The following is a 23516-nucleotide window of genomic DNA, read 5'->3' on the forward strand; positions in this document are numbered from 1 at the left end:
TATAGCATGAACATGTAGATTGTTCCTTAGTTTCAAAATCTTTGCAAATTTTGAAACTTCCTGTAATTGTATCTATTGAAAAATATGTATTATAATCAGTGTATTTAATTTCTATATCTGGTTTCAAATGAAGTTTTTTGAAATTTCATTTCATAATAGTTGAACTGCATCAAGTTGCATCAACTTTAAGTTAAACTAAAAAAAAACAAGAAAGTTTTTTCTGTAAATACATAAGGAGTAACATAATTGTTGTAATATTAATTTTTATTGTTATATATGTATATATGATATATTTGTTATTAGAAGACTTCAATATATTATTGGAGTCATTTCATAGGTTACATTGTACTGCAATTATTACATGTGATTTTTTGAGATGATTTTAATTCCCTAAGATAAATGTGTTCATAATTTTACTATATAATATAAAATTTGGAATAAAAGAAAATTTTAGTTTAAATTAGTTCATTTTAAATATATTTTATGAAATACATAATCCTTGATTTTTATTTGTTAGTACTCTGAGAAGTGTTGCATATTTTATTAGCATTTATGATGAAAGTTTTCATTTAATATTTTTCTTTTGCATAAATAATGTTTATTATTTTTTTTAATTGGTTATCTCTGTAACGATATTTTTTTGTTCTCAGTTAGTAATATTGTAGTGTAGATCTTTTATTTATATTTGTAACTTGTCAGTTATAGGAATATTAGCTCATCATTTGGGACCTGGACCTTTAATATAGTAATCCTTAAATTTTTAATAAAATAATTATGGTTTTTTTTAAAAATGTTATTTACTCTTATATCTGTAGAATATATTAACTATATATATTTATTTATTGTAGTATGTTTATTGTTCTTTTCTAGTAGATAATATAAATGTTAAAAAAAAAATATTTCATTCATAAAAAATTACAGTTTTATTAAATACTTTTCATTTATTTATTATGATTGATAGTGCATGTGCAATTATTTGTTTATTTATTGACATGCTAAATTATCTAGTGTTAGTGTTCCTCTAGTAATCAGATCTTGTTTATTACTTAGAAGGAAATCTTCACTCAAAATAATTTTATATAAAAATAATTTCAAATTTTTTGTGTTTTAATTTTCATCCCCTTTGAAATCTTTTACCAAAATTCATCTAAAAAGTGGAAATCACAAAATACTGAAAGAACAAGGGAGGAACCACAATTTGAAATTTTAAAGAAGTTCATGTAAAAATTTTATATTGATTTTTGCTAATTTTGATAGCTTGAACAATTTTTTTAATAAAATACAGCCTGAGTAAATTTTTAAAAAATTACCAAATGGAGAGCTGGTTTAACTGTTGTCCTATTACTTTTTTTTATAACAAGTAAATTATAAAAATGTTTCAACCTAAGATTTCAGGTATGAAGATTGTTCTTCAAATTTAATTAAAAAAATTGTATCATCATGCCTAATCCTAAAGGAAGTGTTGAATAGACCCAAATTGAGATAATTACTGCGTATTTAAACAAAGCCTCTCAAGCAAAAGCTCTTTGTTTTAGTTCTGTGTGGATTGCAAATATTAATCTAATAAAACACATCTTGATTATTTGCATATATAATTTTAATTATATATACACAGTATATAGATTGTCCTTTCTGTGAAAAATTATATCGCCTATATCTGAAAATTGTTGAATAATAAAATTTCTATTTAAATTGCTGATTTCTTGAACAATTTATCCACTTTTGATAAGTGAAATATCAAGAAAAAATTAAATTGTCTTTCTAAATTTTACTTGTGGGAACCACTTAGCTGAATATTTCATAGTATTATTCAGTCAGAAATTAAAAATATTACCATATGAAAAGTATGCTGTAAAATTTGTTATCTTCAATTTTTAATCATTACTGCTTGCTTAATAATGCAGTTTCTAGTTAAATTTATAACTAAAGAACTATCCTTGTATTTAAATAAAAATATCAGTTGAACAATCATGAAATTTTTGCATACAAACATTCTGATTAAAGATTGCTGTTTAAAAAAAAAATGAGTAGTGACACTATTACTGAAGTAAAATATATTGTTATGTACAATTTTTTAAAGTTAATATTGGAGAATGTATATTTTGATCAAAAGGAAATATTGAAAGGAAGTTTAATGATTTTGCATATCTTACATATTCATTACATATGAATTATTTAGTTGTGTGCTTGTACTCAATACTACTGAGTACAAGTAAGTGGGTGTAATGTTATTTTATTTGTCAAAAAATTGCATTATGTCTGGAATATATTTATTTTTTGTGTATGTAAGATTGTAGTCCTCTATGAAATAACTGTAAAGTTTTTAAATTATGTTTATTTGTGATTTTCTTCTTTTTTTACTATTGGTTGTAATACTGTTAATGTCATCAGTAAGGCTGTTTTTGGATTTATATGAGCCTTTCTATGTAGTAAACAAATAAATCATTATAGTATATAAATCACTAGTAATAACCAAATAAAATAGTATTATTTAGACAAACTATAGAATGAATTAAATATGTAGTTATGTAAAACAATGTCACAGTGTCAGGTGCCAATCAAATTAGATTTTTACGTGCCAAAATTAACTTCTGTTAGGTAAGATATGTAAAAAATAGGGAAAATTTTGTAGAATTGAATGAACTACTTTTCCACCCTCTCATTTTTCTACATCATTTTCAAAATGTCATCAAGGTTGGTGAAAAATAGTTTTTTTTTTGTTTTAAAGAAACATTATGTGTTTTAAAAAAAAGTTTTAAATAAAAGTTGTAGTACCTTTTGAAACAAAACTTTTAAGCCCTGTTTGATGTCAGTTGATCAACAAAACAAATATATTAGTTATTGCAAAAGAACCGCTAAAAATAACGCTTTCTTCAATTATTAAGAAAAAAAATTAAAATGAAAAGAAGATTGTTTGACAAAACTTCCAGAGTATGTAGTCCTTGGCGAGTAGAATGATATTATATCTGTTAAAGAATCATAAAATTTTCACATATAAACATTCTGATTATTATATCAAGATTGCTGTTTTAAAAAGTGATAGTTTGTAAGAAAATAACTTGGCATCCTCAGCTAGTCTGTCAGTTGAAGAGTCGAAGTCTCTCTCCGCCCACCACTTGCATCAATTTGCTGAATGGAATAAGTATTTTACGGGGTCCAACATAATTTAGCTTACATTGAAGAAAATGAAATCGATCGCTGTGGAATAAATTTTATATTAAAGTACAAGTATTAGAGTATAACGTATGCAAATTTCAGACTTTAATATTAATAACAAATGAGGTCGTAGAAATTTTTTGAAAAAAGTATCTTGGCTCCAGTAGGTCTTAGAGCAAAAATGTTGTTTTTTTTTTAAATTTGTAGAAAAATGGCAGCTATCGAATGGCAATAATGCCATTTTGATGGAGTTCCAACTTTAAAAAATAATTGAAGTTTTTTGAGTTGAAAAAAGTCTGTTTTCATAGATTTTTCACATATTTGTAATTGCTTTGCAATGCATGCACTATTTGCACAGGTTATTACAACTCTTAAAGAAAATTTTAAGTCCTGGACGGGTCACAGGTGCATTACAGTATGAGTTGTTTGAATTAAAAAAAAAGTTTTTTTATTGAAAAACTCGATTTTTGCATAAACTATTGATGAATATTTTGCAAAAGTCAATCTACTCGCCAAGGACTACATATTCTGGAAGTTTCATCAAAAAATCTTTTTTCATTTTAAAGATATTAATAATTGAAGAAAATATTATTTTTATAAACTTTTTTATAAACTTTTGCAATAACTAATGTATTTGTTGATCAATTGACATTGGGCAGGACTTAAAATTTTTGTTTCAAAAAGTTGTACAACTTTTATTTAAAACTTTTTTTTAAACATGTAATGTTTCTTTAAAACAAAAAAAAAACTGTTTTTCGCCATCTTTGGACGCTGTTTTGAAAATGATACGGAATAGTGAGAGGGTGAAAAAGTAGTTCATTAGATTCTACAAAATGTTTATTATTTTTTACATGGTTTACCTAACGGAAGTTAATTTGGCAAAAAATCAAGGTATTTTCGACAACTTGATTGGCCTAAAAAATATATTAACAAGTAAGGGGTTAAAAATTTACAAAAATAGTGATGAAGAAATCCTAAATTAAGGCCTTCTTTATAAAGTTATGTTAATATATTTATCAAAAGAGTTTTTGAAGGGCTGGAGGCCCTTGAGAGAAACTGAGCAGGTTGAGTATGTGCACCTTTTGGATATCATTAAGCATTTTTTCTTAAATTTACTTTTTTTCTTTTTTTATCCATTTTTTTCTTTAAGTGAACACATTAAAAAAATAATGGTTTGAATATCTCAATTTTAAAATTTTTCATAATTTAGAGGGCTTTGGGAATAGAAAAGATTGTGCGGATTATGATGATTCTAAAAACTTGATTATTTTTCTAAATGTAGGACACATTTTGAAATACTTATAACTGGCAAATTGAAAGAGATATGAAACAAAACGGCATAAAAGTAGATTTTATTTGCTATAAAAATTTAATTTCTTTTTTTCCATAGTCACAATTTACAGCCATACATTTCTCCCAATGATGAACTAGTTTTCTCATTCCATTAGCGAAGATTAGTAGTGGTCTTTCCTTGATCCATGACCTCAATTATGTCCTTCATTTCATCATCTGTGGTAAAATAAATACCCTTAATATCTCACTTAATTGTGGAAAGAAGAGAATTGCAGGGCCCCAAATCTGGTGAGTATGGAAGTTGTGGAATAGATTCAAATTGTGATTTCAGAGCCTTGGTGGTTGCACATGATGGTTGTGACCGACCATTATCATGCTGCAGAATTTTCAGCTCAAAGTGAATTGTCAAATTCTACATACATGTCCCCTAAAGTATTTTAACATCTCTTTTTACAACACAAAATTTACACTTGACCTGAAATCCAAAAAGTCAGTCAAGTACATGTGTTTGGAATCTCAGAAAGCTGTCAAGAGAATTTTTTTTTGTAGTGGGTTGTATTTTTATTTATTTTGGTTGTAGGGGATCGTACTGCCAGAATTCTTTGCTCTGCCATTTTTCTCTAATAATGTATCCAAGTTTTGTCTCGCATCACAATACTGAAAAGGAAATCATATTCCTTGTCACAATAATGAACATGTCGTTAGCATTTATTTAATAAAACTGTGATTACATATTTTTTGATCAATAAAAAAACGAAGTTAAATCTTCCAGTAACTTTTATTTTGTAGTATAATTTTTATTCTGGTTTAATATCAAGCACTTAATTCTCATAACAAATAACATTTATATTAATAAATGATGATAGTAATGTTTTGCTGTGGTCAAGAAAATTTTATTTATGTTTTTATTTAGTTTAGAAATTCTACTTAATGATTTTGTAATTGAACAGTTTTTAAAAGTTTTCATTTACTTTATTATTATTAGTATTATTACTTTTTTTTATTATGAAATATATCTGCTGATTTTATAATTGTGTTAAATATTTCCTGTAAGTATTAAATATTTTAATGTTTCAGGTGACATGCGACTCTAAACTCAACTGACATCTGGTCAGATAACATAATAATATTGTTCATAAATTGATCTAATTAAACATAAATTTTAATATTGATATAATGGCCCTAATAAATTACTATTTTAAAATAAATGTTTGTAGTATAATTTATACTTAATTAGTCTTAATTTTTAATTAAAAAATTAAATTACAGTTAATTTTGATGGTTCTAAAAATAAAACTTTGTTTCCATTTTTATTAATTTTTTTTTATAAGATTAATTTTTCTTTATTTAAAAATAATTAATTAAATTATGTAACAATATTTATCCGTCATATTTTAATTGTATTTAATTATATAAATTCCATTTGTGACATGTAAAAATAACAAACATGTAATTTTGGTATAAAAATGAAATATCAAAATCTACACTGAGCTGATAACAACATTACTGTAGTTTTTTCAGCAAAATCCCATTTAAATAATGTATTGAATTAAAAATTCTATTTCAAATTATGAAATATTATTTATTAATATTAAGGTGGTGATTTTTTTCTTTAGATGCAGTATAAGATGTTAAAATCAGTGGAACATGTTGCATCATGTCCTATCAGCTACACTGTAGCATCTTAATGATGGATGTTCCAAAAGTTACATCACTTTTTTTTCATAAAAATGTACATCATTACTAGTTGCTGCTTATATATTGGTCCAAAAAATTGGTCATAGTCAGTGGTTGTTAGTTGCTCAGTAGTGCTGTTAGTCAGTCTGCTGGCAACTCTAATCTGATAATAATTAATTATTAATAATCAATAATTATTAACAATCAATATTAATAAAAACACCTTTAAAACTCAATTTCATGTAAACTGTTAGGCTTCTGTAATAATAATAATAATAATAATATGTAATTCTCAGACTACTCATATACCCATCTTAATAGAAAATCATGTGGAATAGCTCAACATTATAAAGTACCTTTTAATACTCTTACATAGTTTTGCTTTGATTCAGTATAAATTTTACATATTTTCATACAATAAGTTCATAAAGAAAATTTAATGTAAATGAATTGAGTAGAGCTTTTCATGATGTGATTTATCATTTACTTGGAGAGTTGATTAATTTTATTTGAAAGTTGTGTATTGAAAAAAATACGTTTTTTATTATAAAATGTTTGAATGAAAATCTGCGACTCTAATACAGGTGTCTGAAAAAGAATTCCACAGTTTAAAATTAAACTTATTTTATTACATTTAGAATTACACATGTGTGTTTTATTACATGAAAGTAAACATGTTCAATGTTTTTTATCTCTTCATATATTTCAGTATGAGAACTGTTTACCTTGCTGATGCCAAACCTATAATCCACCTCATTCCACACTCTGGTGGACATGTCTGCAGGAATCCCTTCCATGGCTACTATTATTTTTTGGCACAGGCAGTCAAGTGATTGGTTTTTTCTCAGTATACGATGTACTTTAAACCTCAGAAGAAGAAATCCATCGGTGTCAAATTGGGACTTGCAGTGGTCGAGCAATGGAGATAAAAGGCTTTTTGGTAACCTATCATTCAGCGCAGTCGGCACAATTACAGTATGATGTGGAGGGGCTTTATCTTGGAAAATTAGGCTGCATATTTTCAATCTGCAGAAACACAAAGTTTTCCAACATATCCAAGTTCACTACGCTAGTAATAGTCTGCTTTTGGAAAAAAGTCCAAAAATTTAATTTAGCATAATTTCACATCAGACATTCATTTTTGAACATTTTTAGACTAATTCCATTGATGTGTGTCAATGTCAAAGGCCCATACTTAGCAGTTATGGGATTCACAACTCCATGAACATGAAATATTCATCTGAAAATAAAATTCTCTGGAGGTAATTTTCATCAGCAGAAATGAAATTTAACAAGGTCTAAATCTAACAAAATCTAAACAAATTGAAAAAAAATTGAAATCTAACAAATTGAAAAATTTGGGGCTTGCAGTTATGAGCACAAAGTTTCAATTGGTTATGAAAAAAATTGGTTTTAAGAATGCCCAGAGCTTTTAAGAATATTTGACTAATTCTACAACTGATTGTTATGGACTTTGTTTGGAAAGACAGTCAAATGCTTTCTGTGTTTTCATCATTTATTTTAGGCTTACCTGAGTTGAGTGTCCTAAATGCTTCCAGTTTCCAAAAACTGTTCACATCATTTATGTATGCTTTGGTTCCTCAAAGAATTTCTACAATAAACTCAAAATAATTTCTTTGTTTTTTTTGTTTTTGTGAACCAGTATACATACTGTGCTTTTTCTTGTGTGAATGCCATGGCACTGATGCCTGGGATTGTAACACCATGGCTTGTACAACAGTATAACGCAGCTACTATGTGATGGAGTTGTGTACACTGAAACTTAATTGTTGTCCTTTCAACATGATGCATAAAATGTTTGTGCTGCAAAATAAAAACTATGTTTGTTCTTGAAACCTTGGAGTTCTTTTTCAGACACCTGGAAAATGAGTACTTAAATTTATGAACTGTTTTGAAAATTTTCTGCTTTTGGTTTGTTAAATTTGGCCTTTCAGTCATAAGTTTGGTGATTGCTATTTATGTAGCACATATGCCCAAATTACCCCTCATCATATCTGAATAATGTTGAATTCTGAGTTTGTGATTAGAGGTGAGCCTTTGATGTGATTAAGTACCTATTAAAAAATAGAAATTGTTGGCAATAAGTATTATTTATATTTTGTTATATTTTTTGTAATCTGCTAGGTTTTGGTTTAAGGGAGTAACTTTTGGAACATCAGTCATTTGTGTTATTTCTTATTAGTCTCTTTTAAGGTCGCATCTGTTATTCTTTCTTAGCTTCATCTTTTTTGCCTAAATATTTCTTGTACAGCATGAAAAAAAAATTACGTTTTTGTGTTCATAATATTTTTATTTCTTCTTTTTAAACACTACCAGGACTTAGAGGGTATATTGATGTTTGTTCCTTTACTATTTACATGCAGATATTCCATTTAATTTTTACTTTATTTTACACATACACACACACATATTTTCATGTGCATGTGTGTGTGTATGTGTTTGTGTGTATATGTATGTATGTGAAAGTTTGTTATATAATTTTCATTTTATAGTATTTTTTGTAGTTACAAATTTTATTTATAAATGAGGTCCATCCAGAAAGTAAAGAATATTTGTACATAGTATTTGCACAAATGATCATATCAGTTAGTTAAGGAACTAATTTAACTAATCTAGTAGGTTAACTTTTATTTAGGTAACTAACTTAGGAAGCTAACTGCATCAGGTGTTGCATTAGCTCATTTTGGGTCAAGTTTTATGACTGCGCGTATTATTAATGTTTTTATGACTTATGAATAATAAACATGTATAAAATAGAAAATTAGATTGATCACTTACGAAGTTGTTTCTAAACTTTCTAGGTCTCTTCCATACTTAATTTTCAGGGACCATCTTTGGTATAAAAACAGATCCTTAATTACTTTATCTAATGAAGTTAAGAAATAACAGATGAGAGCAATTTCTTTATCAGTTTTACAGAAAGTGGGATGAATTTCTGAATTTTTATTCATTACGTAATTATATCATTGTAATACAAGAAGTGTGGATCTGTCATAAAGCTACTGAAATTAAACACAAATTAATGGAGTGGTTTTATTAAAAAACTTGGAGTATATTTAAAAGAAATAACAGCACATAGAAAGTATCAATACGTTTTTCTGGAAATCAAAAGATTTCTTATTTTTAGATATCATGCAGAGTGGAACAACAATAAATTCTCTTGCTTTAAACAGCTTAACTATCTCCATTATGTTGTCCAAAACAAATAACTTAACTTCAGTGTTCTTGATAAGTCAGGCAGAATTTTTGTTGTATGATGTCACAGATAAAACACCCAAATACTGTTAAAAAATTTAGCTTGGAAGTATTTCAGCACTTATCTTAACATCTTCAGTTTGGTTTACATAATTTTTATGTTTCCTGAACTGAAACATTTTTTTAAGATGGAACCATTTTAATAGTAATGATGCCAAAAAACTGTGACTAACTATTTGATAATACTAGTAGTGAATATCTATCACAATTGAATAAAAAAACTAGTAATGCAATACATAATGATGATTTAATTGGTAACAATATTCAAAAATAAGAAAGCTTTGTTGTAATTATGAAATAAATTTTTTATATTTATTACTTGTTTTAAGTTTATTGAAGTCAAACATTCTTTACTTTCTGGGTAACCCTTGTAAATGTGATTAATTGCTCACACATGTGTGAATGTGTGTGCTGTAATAGAATTAAAATGTATTGTATTCATATAGTTGTGACATGCATGCTTAAATTTTATGTTGTGATAGTTTAGTTCGTATAGGCTAGTGAAATTTAGTAAATGTGTTGTTAAGTACACATTTTTTGAGTATTTGCCTATAACTAGTAGTCAGTTGTAAAATCATTAAATGCAGTTCATACTACAGACATCTGTTACATTAATTCTTTTACTATCAAATTTTACTACTTAGGATCTAATAGTGGGATTAAAAACCAGAAAATAAAGGAATCTGTTTATCTTCTCTAAATATTCTTGTAAGTGTTTAGAAGAGCATTTCTTTGTGTGTGACATAACTATGAATGTTATTTATTTTATTAAATACATGATTACCAGTAAATATCACTATGATAGCTGGATAGGCATTGACCAGCTACCCAGTTAACATCAATTCAACTTTGTCTTTGAACAATACTCTGTTGTATGGCAACTTGGATGAAAATAGCAGTTGTAGAAAATCCAACAAATGTAAATTCAGTTCCTGTCATCGTTAAGCTTTCATCATAACCTGTCATGAAATTGTTGAATCTGCATTGTCTGAAGGCATAAATAATAGATAAAAATTTATATAGTAATTTCAGTTTGATTTATTTGATAAGGATGACCATTTCTTCATAAAATGTGTGCTTAATATTCATATTTCTTACTTTTGCCTGCCTGGTTTTAAATACTTTATAAGCATCAATACAGATTTGTTCACTTGCATTTAAATTGTTTAAAGTTGCATGGTTCCATCCATTATTTGTAACTTTAATTTTAATGTATTTAATGTTTTATAATATTTATTTTCTCTTAGTTCATAGCTACTTCGTGTTTGTGTATATGTGTGTGTGTGTGTGTGTGTGTGTGTGTGTGTTTGTGCTCATGTGCGAGTGTGTACATGTGTCAATTTTTTTCTGAAGTATGTTGTTAAATATTTATTATAGACACATTTCTTACCTATTAAACCTGTTAGCTTATAATGAAGTGTACATATGTGCTGAAATGGTGTTACTGTCCCTTTGGACATACTTTGTCCTTAAAAGACACCTGTTTATATAGTTGATTGGGTGGTGTGTGTAAGTACTCAGTTGTACAGAATTCAATATTTAAAGCGAGAGAGAATAAGTTAGTTATTGAAATACAGTAATTTTATTAAGATAAGTTTCTTTTATGTATAGAACAATACACGGTTTAGGTGGAATGGGTAAGATTTGGATGTAGATTTAAGCCTTGTGTCATCATTTATCATTTAAAAGGAGCACTCGTAGACATTCTGTAATTTCAGCTATATTTTGGTATTCTCAAAATACTAACAATTAACCTACAACCCAACGTTTACCAGATTCTCATTGGCTTTGTGTTAAGAGAAAGGAAACTTGAAAGAGATTGCATAACACAAATTGGTTTCACAAACAGTAGCAGCTAATTAAATTGTCGGGCTACAAGTGAATCAGTTGAAGTATTTGTTTGCTATCTAGTTTTATCTAAATTGTTGTAAAAAATATATCCAGGTCGATTATTTACATGTAGATTACTCCATAAGTAAATAAATTTTGCATTTTTTATTCAGTTTCTCATTTGAAATGAGTGAACATAACTTAACATTTTATTGTCGTTTTGTAACATTTTTCAGCTATTTACTTTCAACATCTACTAAATGAAATTCTTATAAGCCTAAATTTTATAGACCTATTAAAGCTTTATGTATAATTATATGAAAGGCAGAGCTGGTACTAATCTGTTGCAAATGCTAGCAGATGTTATAAGATTAAAAAAATAAAATAAGATTGAAATACGTAGAAAAAAGAGTAATTATAATTTTTACAAGAATTGGGTAGCTAAAGTAGGAGTAGGTCAAGAAAGGAAAATTACCTTGTAGAAGTAAAAAGAGGACATCAATTTTCATTGCTTTTTAGTTTGTAAGTGGAAAATTATCAGTCACTGTGAACTCAAAAAGTAACTTCTTTTATATATTTCTAAATACATTAAACCATTGATTGTATTGGCCCTGAATCAAAGGATGTTATGCTACATTATTTAGATAGCCTCTGTTATTCACAACTTTATAAATAAAAGCTAATGTTGTTATAATTAAGGTATGCTCTTCAATAACAGGTTTAACACCCAAAATATTGAGACTAGCTTAAAGGAGATGAGTGCCCAGTGATTAGTGATTAGAGAATAAAATTAGCTGAAGGTCTGTTGAAAATTGTTATTGATAACAAGAACATAAAAGATGGATGGAAATTCATTTAAGATAGATATGCAAGGTTGCTGATCTTATGTTAGAAAAAGTAGATAATTGTTTCTTGATACTGTTACCAACACTGGAGGGCAACCATATTTCCAATGATCACTTAAAAATGTTACGGTGTGAAAACAAATCAGTAATGTAAGTGGATATGACTAATTCTCTGCCTGAAGTGTTATCTGTTATGTGCCTCAAACATAAAGTTGTTGATGTCCTAATGTTAGACAAAATTACTTTTGTCTAGTAAAAAAACTAGTACAGCCATTCTCATGAGTAACAAACTTCCTTATGACAAATTGTTAGAAAAAGTGAGGAATGAAGTTGTTGCCATTATTTTGTTCTTTAGATGAATATATTGTATGTTGCAACAGTTATTATTCATTTTGAAATATTATCTATTTCTATGCATTTAAATTTTACACTTAATGTTAAAATAAAAATTCATTGTCAGTGCTATTTTATAATGCTTTTATTTTTTTTTCAGCTGTTAAAAACCCTTTCATATGTACCACAATGTGTTGTAGGCTATACTTTCTTATACACTACTATTTGATGAGGCATTCAGTTGCCTCTCTATGCAGAGTGAAATCAGTATTTAATGCATAATTGTAACTTTATATAAATTGTCATTTCTCTTTGTTGTTCTTTCTACTCAAAGTCATTGTAATTAAAATTGTTGTCAGATTATCTTTTTTCCCTTGTATGAAATTTTTAATGCTTCACTTTTATCACATCTTTTGTATTACATGTTTTTTATGTTGTATTTCTGTTTAGTCAGTATGTTTTTCATATATTTGTATAAATGTTACCTCATCATGATGTAAAGATTATTCTTAATTCGATGATAATTTTTTTTGTGTTAATGACGTAATTTTAACCACATATTTATCTAGACAATATGCTTTTCTTGCTTGTTACTGGGTTTTTTTACAACTTCATCAAATGTAATATTTTTTACTTTCTTATGCAGGTTCCTATCGGTTCCCACAAGAAGGAGTTACTTGAGCAGCTTGACAGGGTACCGACATATGTTCAACAGTTGCAGTTCACTGTTAAAAATCCTACTGTAGGCAAAGCAGCAACATTTACTAAAGTTGATAGTGTTATACATGAGACTAAAAATTTAATGAATGTTATATCTAAAGTTGTTACTACATGTTTTGTTTGTGCTACCAAAGTGAGTATGATTTATCTGTATGTTTATAAATATATATTTTTTTAGTTTATCAATTTGCTATTGAAATTGTTTATGTATAAATTTTATTGTTTTTATATTGTTTCTTTTGAAGTTGTGCGTTAGAATGAGTTATGCTTTTGGTAATGTATTACTGTTTTACATAGTTTTAATGTAAGTGATTATTGGCACATTTGAGAGTTTACATTTTGATGATGTTTTTGTGATGTTAATATAAAATGTATTGTGATCAATACAATTTTATGTATAGTATTCTCTTTTGGTAAAAATTCTTTACTTAAACTTCGCAGTAGTATACATTCATGTTGATTCTCATCAATGTGTTTTTCAAAACAGTGTATTTCTGTCTGAATCAATGGACAAGTTTACAGCATATCCACATGTGTTTTTTAACATTGTCTGCAGTTAATTCTGTATATTGTTTTGAGTAACTTACATAATGTGTATTATATTATAATATGGAAATATTAGAGGTTAATAGTATTTTAAAACTAAAATTTGATTGAATATTTAGATAATTTAATTTTCACTCTAAACTTTATAGAATGAAAAAATATTTTGAGGTTTACTTTTCAAAATTATTCTATGCTTATGTTAGGTCTCATAACTGTATTGATTGCAGGTGATCTTAAAATAAAGTTATTCCCAAAAATAGTATAGTCATTTTCAAGAATAACATGCATCCCATATTTGACTTATGGGGAAACAGCAATGAAGTAATTCCCTGTTGCTTTCTTCACTTTGTCAAATTTAATGTCACAATTAGTGTAATATGAGGTGGAAATCCCTACAGCAAAGCGCTTTGTTTGCTGTATGGTTGCCCGTAAAATAAACTTTATTATTTTAAGGTAGAACTTCTCTTATTAGTTTCACTTGTACTTATCATGCTTCACATATGTTGCTGTCATTGAAAAGATTGTGACAGATTATAGAGTGTTGCAGCAAATTGATGTAACCTTTTGTGTGCGAAGTAATACAAGGTCTGTTCAGAAAATTACTGAACTGTATTTTTTAATCTTTATTATTAATTTTATAGATTATTAGTTCTTGTCCCCTTCAAAGTACTCCCCTCTCATAATTTTTACAGCCCTGGGTATTCACGCAGTCCTGAGTAACTTCATTTGAAATGGTCTTTAAGGTCCGTGACGAATTTGGTTTAATGTCATCAATAGTCTCAGAACGCATCCATTCATTACTGATTTTAATTTCTGAAATAAGAAAAATTCACAAGTAGCTAGGTCTGGTTAGTAGGGAGGCTGATGGAGGATAGTCATCTGATTTTTGGGGCAAAACTGACAAATTGACAAATTTCATGGTGAAGGAACCATGAGTTGTCTTGCCTCAACTCGGGTCTCTTTTTGCAGATTTTTTCTGTAACGTAACTGTTGTAAAATACCTTGATAGTAAGCACAATTCACTGTTTCACTGTGAGACAAGCATTCAAAATGTATAATTCCATTAAAATAAAAAAAAAAACAGAGAGTAGGATGAAAGAACATCTCCTGCCATCTCTTGGATTTTGTATGTAATTACGTGAAGACAAGTAGCCAGTCACATTCATAGACTCATATGGGTTTCTGCCCTCCAGCATAAGTTCAGGTAGCCCATATACGGGAATCCATCCGTGAAGGGTTAAGGAAGAAATGTAGTTAGTTTACATTTTTGTTGCTCATGTTATTGGTAATTACTCTTATGATTTTTTTCTGTAATCTAAAAATCAGTGTTCTAAAACATAAATAGAATAGAAATATTCTGCAGAATTGATTTGGCACTACAGTGCCAAAGTATCCTGCAGTGGCACTACTATGTAGTTGTATTACATAGCTTAGGCAGCACTGAGGTATTCATATAAAAAATATATATATATATGGGTGGGGTTTAATAACTTTTTCTTCCTAAAGTTATACATTACCAATAAGATGTAAAGATAAATAAAAAATAATGTGTTAGTAAGGTACAATTTACATTAATTAGCCAAAATTTATGATGCTGCAGAATTATACTTTCACCTTGATTTGATTTACAATTATTAAACAGTATATAGGTGTTTCTCCAGACCCACCGGGTTGGTCTAGTGGTGAACGCGTCTTCCCAAATCAGCTGATTTGGAAGGCGAGAGTTCCAGCGTTCAAGTCCTAGTAAAGCCAGTTATTTTTACATGGATTTGAATACTAGATCGTGGATACCGGTGTTCTTTGGTGGTTGGGTTTCAATTAACCACACATCTCAGGAATGGTCGAACTGAGAATGTACAAGACTACACTTCATTTACACTAATACATATCATCCTCTGAAGTGTTATCTAAACGGTAGTTTCCGGAGGCTAAACAAGAAAAGAAAAAAAGGTGTTTGTCCTGAGGAAAATATTATCTTAAATTAAAAAAAAAATTTGGAGATAAATTTTTATCTCCAAATTTTGGATAAAAATAAAATTTAAGAAGAGTGTGAATGTGAATTGTGAAAGGAATGCTTATTTATATAAAGCTTCATGTACTCGCAACTTTTTAAATGATTCTATACTTGCATTTTTAATTGGTTGAATGTTAATTATGTATATTTAGGTATTTCACAAAGTTCTTCCCGAACTTTCATAACCTATTCTACTCGTGAAAATAATGGAAAAAGTTCTAATATAAACATATGTCCTTAAGTGCTTTGTTCATGAGTTAGGCTAGTGAAAGATTTTGCTCGTATTTCAGCTAGTTCAGTGAAATGAGTTCTACTGTAATTTTTAGGACATTAATTAAGGATCAGAATTCTTGATTTTTGACTTGAAAAATCGAATAAAATAAGTCTCGGAACTTTATCTGTAGTAGTTTTTGAGAAATATGGGATGAAAACCAATAATAAATTGGGTTAGAAAAACCCTCTTTTTTTATGTTTGATGTACAATAAATTTGGTAAATGGGTAATAAACACATAAAATATAGAAACAAAATTTGTAGAGGATTTAATCTTGAACAAAATAGTTTGTTAGTTGAATAAAACAAAGAAAAGTTATAAAAATATGAATTTTATTTAGAAATGCTATACTAGTAGACCTAAGTGCATTATACATACCAGTTTATGATGAATGTTAAAAAATGAGCTTGCCATTTTTTAAACATTTCTTGGCATGCTTCTGTACTGCTTTTGTTTCTCTCTTTAATTCTTCAGGCTGCCTTTAAGTTGCTCACACCCATCCATAATGTGGACAATTAATTCCTCACAAGAATGTACTTTCGTTTATAATATTTTTCATACATTCCCAGATGAAAAAAATCTAAAGGTGTAGATCAGGTGATCTTGGTGTCCAGGAGTATGGACCTCCACGACCGATCCATTTTGCAGGGAAATGATGATCCAAGTGAGTTGAAACGGCACAAGAGATTTGGGGGACGTGCCATAATGCATCTTCAAGCAGCTGTGGCAATTCTTGAAGGAAATGCTAGTAGATCTCAGCATTTAAGCAGCCAGGTAATGTGAAGGGCCAAACAGCTGACTGTGAAGAAGGTCACACCATACATTGACGCTAAATCAAAATTGTCTTCCACCAAAAAGTCTTCAACAAAAGTGTTGAAAATTGCCTTCCACCATCTCATGAGGATCTATTTCTACCCATGTTTGCTCATTGTGCAAATTGTTGACTGTATCTTGAGTGAAATTTGCCTCATCAGAAAATAGAATATACTTGTAGAGTTGTTGATTTGTATTCCATCAGCTGCAAAACTCCAAGCGAAGCGGATCGTCTCCTGGTTTTAGATGTTGAATTGAATTGGCTATTTTTGTAAGGGTAAAACTTGTTTTGTGTAAGTGTCCTCCAAACCATCAAATGCAGAACTTTGATTCGCTCAGAAAGACGACTTGTACTGATGCCTGGATGGCACTGTACTGCACCGATAATAATTGCATTAATAACAGCATCATGTTGGATAGATCGTTTGTAGCTGGTATGAAAACTAGATAGTGAAAAAGTCATGCTAATATTTTGGGATCTGGAATCCTGCTATTCGGAAAACATATTTCATATTCTACTGCAGCAGCTTTAGCATTAGCATTACCATTACACACACCCAAATAAATACCATATCAGCATATTCCTCTGTTGTAAATAAGTACGGCATTACTTCAATGGCAAACCGATCATATTCAAACTAAAATTCACAGAAAACCTTTGTTTTGTCAGCACAGTTCAAAGTACCCGATATATTTAATGCAAAAAATGATTTAAACAGTAATCCAATATTGCTCAGTGTTGTGCAGCTGTTGTTATTTTATTGCCAAATGTGAAATAATAATTTTTACAATAATTCATTGTATTGTCATTAATAAAATGATTTTATCTAAATAATTTTTATTTATTTATTTTTAAAAAATAAATTAATTAAAAATAAAAATAATAAAAATTCTTATTTTCTAAATAAAATAAGAATTTTTATAATCTTTTTTTTTTGTTTTATTCAACTTATCTCACACCACTTTGTTCAGAATTAAATTGTCTATATGTCTTGTTTAAAAGTTTTATTTTGTTTATTACCTTACTCATTTAACACAATTATTGTACATAAAAAAAAGCAGTGTGTTTTTTTGCTCCAATTTATTGGTTTTCACCCCAAATATTTCAAAAACTACTTTAGGTATGATTCTGGAATCTATTTTATTTGATTTTTCAGATTAAAATCCATAAGAAATTGCTAATTCTACTTCTTAATTGTCATCCAAAAAATTTCAGTACAACCCCTAATTTCACTGGGGTAGCTGAAATCTGAGCAAAATCTTTCACTAGCCGTAACTCTCAAAAGAAGCATTTTGTTTATATAAACTTTTTATAATATTTTCACGAGTAGAATAGGTTATAAAAGTCCTGGGAGAACTTCGTGATACACTCTGTATATGTTATGTTTTAACATTTTATTGTTAACAAATTAATGTTAAGTTATTACTGTGTATTTACTTTTTATTTACGTGTTTTAATTCTTTGTGTTGCTGTTGTTATTGTTATTATTATTATTGTCAGTACAACTTGCTGATGCCAGCCAGAGTTTCATACCGGTTGGATTATACCATTTGTCAGCTACCGATACCTTTACCAGTAACCATTTATGGTGCTTTACCTGTTACCAGTACGTTTACTAGGGCTCAAACACTGCCGAGATAGTTAATGGGTATAAATAAATTCTTCTCTTATGATGATGGTGATGATAATAATGGTGATTGGTTGACAGATGCAGAATTTATATTAACAGAATGTGTTTGATTAGTTTTAATTTTTTTTAACAATTATTAATTTTTGCCCAGTCTGTTGGATTTAACCTCATAAATGATACTTATTTTTGTCTGCTTAAAATCAAATTTCTCTTGCTTAGCTTGATTGGTTTTTATGCTGGAATTGAATTAACTACATTCTTGGCCTTTTGAAAACTCTTTTTTTTTGTAAATTATCTGATTTTCCTTTTTTCATCACTCATCCTGTCATGATTACTTTATTACTACGTATCCTTTTTTGTTTCTCCTTGTTTTTCCTGATACTCTGGTGTCATATCTTTTTCCTTGTACTATAACATTATTGGTTTGTTTGATTTTGAATTTATATTAAAATTATATTTTCTTACTTTGTCTTGTGAATTTATAGTGCAGTAACTTGATATTATTTTTTAAATTGTCTTTTTACTCGCCTCCTATTAATTTTTTTTGTTGTTGGAGAAGTACTATTATGAAAGGGCTTGACACAACCTCAGTGATAACCATATGTCTTACATTATGTGGCTTTTAATTAAGTATTTTATCCTGAATGTAAAATCACTTAAAAATGGAAAATTGTCATTTTCCCCATATTTACTTATTCATAGCTTTACATAGATACATAGATACGTAGTACAAACTGTTGGATAATTAGAAATTTATTTCATTCATATTATGTGTAAGGATTTATCTTGTTTTAGTGTGTTTTTATCAGGTATTTTATTTTGACATCTTCAGTAATTAAACTCATAAACCACATATTGTCCACACACATTATTCAGTTTTATTTCATTTTATATAAATATTTTAAAATATTCTTGCAGCCTATAAGTCAGGGATTAAATTATAATTTATTTATCGTCTGTCATTTGTTTGTTATCATCCTACTCAAACGAGTAGGATGATAAAAAACTACTGTCTATTAGTAAGAATATCCGCTAGTATACATGTGAATCATTTTTTTTTACAGTTTTCTGGGCTTTCTTTGTTATTAATTAAAATTTATTTAGTAGTTTAACAGCATATGGTTTTGATAATTTTGAGATGTTTTGACCTTTTACCTGAAATCCTTTTTGAGCAGTACAGTCAGTAATCCACATTAAATTGAGGATCCATCTTGCTTAGAAATTTAATGCCTTGATTGCACTATTTGATAATGGCCTAAGAGAAGAAGTTAATATTGCATAGGTTATTCCTAGTAGGTTACAAAATTGAGTATAAGTACATAGTTTGATTTTAGATTATTCATGTCCTTTATGTTATAATTTATTTGTAAAATATGCATGTTTGTATTTTTTTTTTTTGTAAGACATCCGTGTCTTCCACATTTGAGTTTTTACTTCACCTTTTCAAATGTATTTTTCATTTAATTTCTTGTCTTCTTTACTTTAATTTTTATTACAATATTTCCCCCATAATTAATTCTTTGCTGTCTAAATTATTTAATATACCATAACCAATTGCTTATGATATTGTTTTAATAATCTATCCTGAGATAGATTATTGAAGATAGATATTGATCGAGTGTTATTTTCTGCCCTTCCTAGAATTGTCACTCTAACATTCGTAGTTGTTGTGTTTCACAGTACCTCCATTCTTAAACCTACTCTTAGTGCTTAAGAATGGCAAAAAGAGGACAGAAAATAGCTTTCAAATCAATTATATAAACCTAGTGGAAGTATGAAATATTGTGAAAACTTTATAAAATATGAGCTAAGATGTAGAATTGGTTAGCATTCCTAAATAAAGCTGTGTTAGTAAAAATTTCCAGCCAAACAAATCTAGATCAAAGATATACATCATTAAAATATTACAATTTTTAAAAAGCTATTGCTTTTTCTAAAATTATTCAATGGTTAGTAGATCTTGATCTCCCTCTCTGATAACTCATTTACTTATTTAAATTATTAGTATCAACTAACATCTAATTTATCATATTCTGTTTGGTTTCTTTTTTTTGTAATTTTGGTATCATTTATGAAGATTTTTTCAAGCAGTTAATGTACATTAATTGCTATTAAAAATTACACCTACTGATAATGATTTAGTACTAAAATTTTTATTGTTTTAAAAGATCAGTGAAGTTTTATTATAATGACTTCTCTTCATCATCGACTATACTATTAAAATGTACCCGAGAGAATTTGTAGACACCTATTTATTGGTCATGAGCCTTGGTATATTATTTATTCTCAAATTATTCTTTTTAATTTGTGTATAGATCCTCAGTATGATATGTAGGCAATCCTGTTTTAGTTAAGAAATAATTGGTATCAGTTACTGCACGATTTCTATTTATTATTGCTTGGCATTCAGTTAACTTTACTGATTTGTTGCTTATTTTTAAAGGATTATTTATAAAATTTTAATAAAATTATGAATTTTCCTGTTTTTGTATTCATGTGTTAAATTGATGATTTCATTTTCAGTCAGATATTGAAATTAATTATAATAAGGTAAATTATGCTAGTAGTAGTTTCTGTCAAGCTGAGTTAACATATTCCTTTGTTCAGGAATTTATTTTCCTTTCAGACAGTGTTATAATCTATACTATTGCATGTCATGGTGTATGATGTATTGAGGCAGTATAGGGAATTTTTTGTCCTGTGAACTTTAATTTATATATTTTACAGTATATAGATTTTATTATTTTGCCATCAAATAGCCAGCCAGTATTTGAGATATTATTTTTATAGAATTTGGTAATTTCCTATCTGAAAACTGTTAATTTTATGTTAAAATTATTATATAGCAATCACTTGGTAATTTGAAAAATGTTCAAGTGATTGTAGATGATGAAATTAATTATTTTGGAATGTACTAATATGAATTTAGGTCTCAACATCAAAGGTCTGTCAGATTTAAAAATCTGATTTAAAATTGTTCATCATAAACTGCATTTAGTCAGTTCAAACTGTTAACATGCCCTTTATTGGTCAGATTTAAATGTCCAATAATTTGGAGTCAAAATAATTTGTTATTAAAGTTCAACAGTAATGTATGTAGTAAATAAATGCTTTGATTTTTATGTTAGCAATAAACTTTTAACTTTTGGTATACTAGGTTTTTAAATTGTAATCATAATGTACCTTTTTATTGTTTTTCAGTATAATCTGGACTTCCGAGGCCTGTCATCCCGTGGCTCATCCGGGGGCGGTCTCCGAGAGGATGAGGGATCAGGGTCTGGTGCCGGTGGAGAAGGAGGTAAAATGGGTGGTGGCGCTGGCTCCGATCCGTCCATATGACAGTTCGGGATGGCTCGGAGAGCCAAGGGAGATGCACGCCGCACCCGTGTCTCCTTCTTGCTCTTCTGAGTCATCCAAAGGAGACACTGGAGCGGCCTCAACATTCTATATCATTATTCATTTTTGTCATCATGTTTTATCATAAACTTTGCATATCTATTGTTACCTATTGTTTATTATTATTAAACTATTTTTGCCGATTAGTACAATAATTTTTGTATTGTTATGTATTTAATATAGTAATCTGTTTATTTTTATAATTTGTTTATACATTCCAGTGTATTTTTCACTTTTTTATTTTTACCATATTTTAAAATATTATATTTAAATTATTTAAAATATCTTACTATAAAGATACAATTTACTTAATATATGTGTTTAATCATATGTGAAAAAGACATTTCCATTTTCATTGTTTATTACAAATGTAGGATAAACATAATTCCTTCTGTTTTTTTTTTTTTAAATAGTGAATGTTTAGTGTGCCTTTTTTTCATTCTAAAAGTTATACAAACATAAAACACACACAATCATACATACACATATACACACACTTAAGGTGTGTAAAATTAAAATATTGTACATGTGTATTTATTGAAAACGCTTATTTGCTATTTTAATTATAATAAAGCAGAATAGATGTACATTAGTAAATTAAACTGGTACTGGTTATGTAATTGTTCTATATTTAACCTTTTATGTGTGTGTTTAATTCTCATTATTTGCCGATGTATTAATGTCAATGTTCTTATATACACTTTATGGTTTAAAAAAAATAATTAATAGATATGATTAAATAGTTTTACAGTGAATTGTCAGTGTGGTTATGGATAGATGTAATGTAAATCTTTTCCGTGTTTGGTCAATGTGTAAAAGAAAATTTAGGAAAATATCACAGAAAAGAATCTTTTTAGTAATTTCAATTATCAGACTAAATTTTTTTTTTAAGGATACATTTTTTTTAGATACAGTGGATTTCGGTTTATAGGACTATTGGATATTCGGGGCAGCCATTTGGCATTTTTGTTAAAATAGAAACATTTTGGTATAATTCATTTAAAATTATGTTGGTTTAATGGTCCAAAATGCCGCCTATAAGGCCCACTAGCTTGTTTGTTTCTTTCTTTTACTTCTAAAATACCACAATTTTATTAGTGATTTAAATCGCTTGACTGTTGCTGAATGTTGTGTTGAGGGAGGTAACTTCCTTCTGTCACTGGTCTGCACAGTATGTAGTGCATGGCAACACAGATGACATCATGCAGTTATCACAAAGCAAATGTTTTTATTTTTTTCATTTGAGTCTGTTGTTCATTGTGTATGGTGCTGTTGTTATTGTTTTTCCGTAATTATTTTTTAATTATGGGTCTCTCATCATTATGGGTTACAAACACATCACATTATCTGGCTAAAAAAAACCAGTGGATCAAATTATTGTGCTTTGTTGCACGAATATGTCTGGCAGTGACAAATTAAAACTTCTTGTTATTGGTAAAGCAGGTAAACCACGATGTCTTAAGCGGGTTAGAATGGAGAGTTTACCTGTGCGCTACTATTTCAATGAAAAAGCTTGGATGAGAAGTCTAATTTTTTGTGATTGGCTGAGTGCTTGGGACGAGTTACAGAAAAAAGTCAAGAAAGATTTGCCTATTTATTGAAAACTGTGCTGCCCATCCTAATGTAGATTTACGAAACATTCAAATTGAGTTTCTTCCACCAAATACCACAAGTTCAGTTCACCTGCTTGACATGGGAATAATAAAAAATTAA

The 23516-nt window shown here is 28.4% G+C and overlaps 1 protein-coding gene across 1 annotated transcript in view; it reads left to right on the top strand.

Annotated features, from left to right (window-relative positions):
• The window catches only part of alpha-Catr (alpha-catenin related), an 84326-nt gene extending 62388 nt beyond the window's left edge, over positions 1-21938 (top strand). The window contains exons 11-12 of the mRNA XM_075358838.1: positions 13057-13263; positions 21609-21938. Of these exons, the coding sequence (XP_075214953.1) occupies positions 13057-13263; positions 21609-21746 (345 nt within the window). The 3' untranslated portion in view covers positions 21747-21938. The remainder of the gene's footprint in view (positions 1-13056; positions 13264-21608) is intronic.
• Positions 21939-23516: the final 1578 nt, after the last annotated feature.

Source organism: Lycorma delicatula, chromosome 3 (assembly GCF_047948215.1).
Source record: "Lycorma delicatula isolate Av1 chromosome 3, ASM4794821v1, whole genome shotgun sequence".
NCBI classification, from domain to species: domain Eukaryota; kingdom Metazoa; phylum Arthropoda; class Insecta; order Hemiptera; family Fulgoridae; genus Lycorma; species Lycorma delicatula.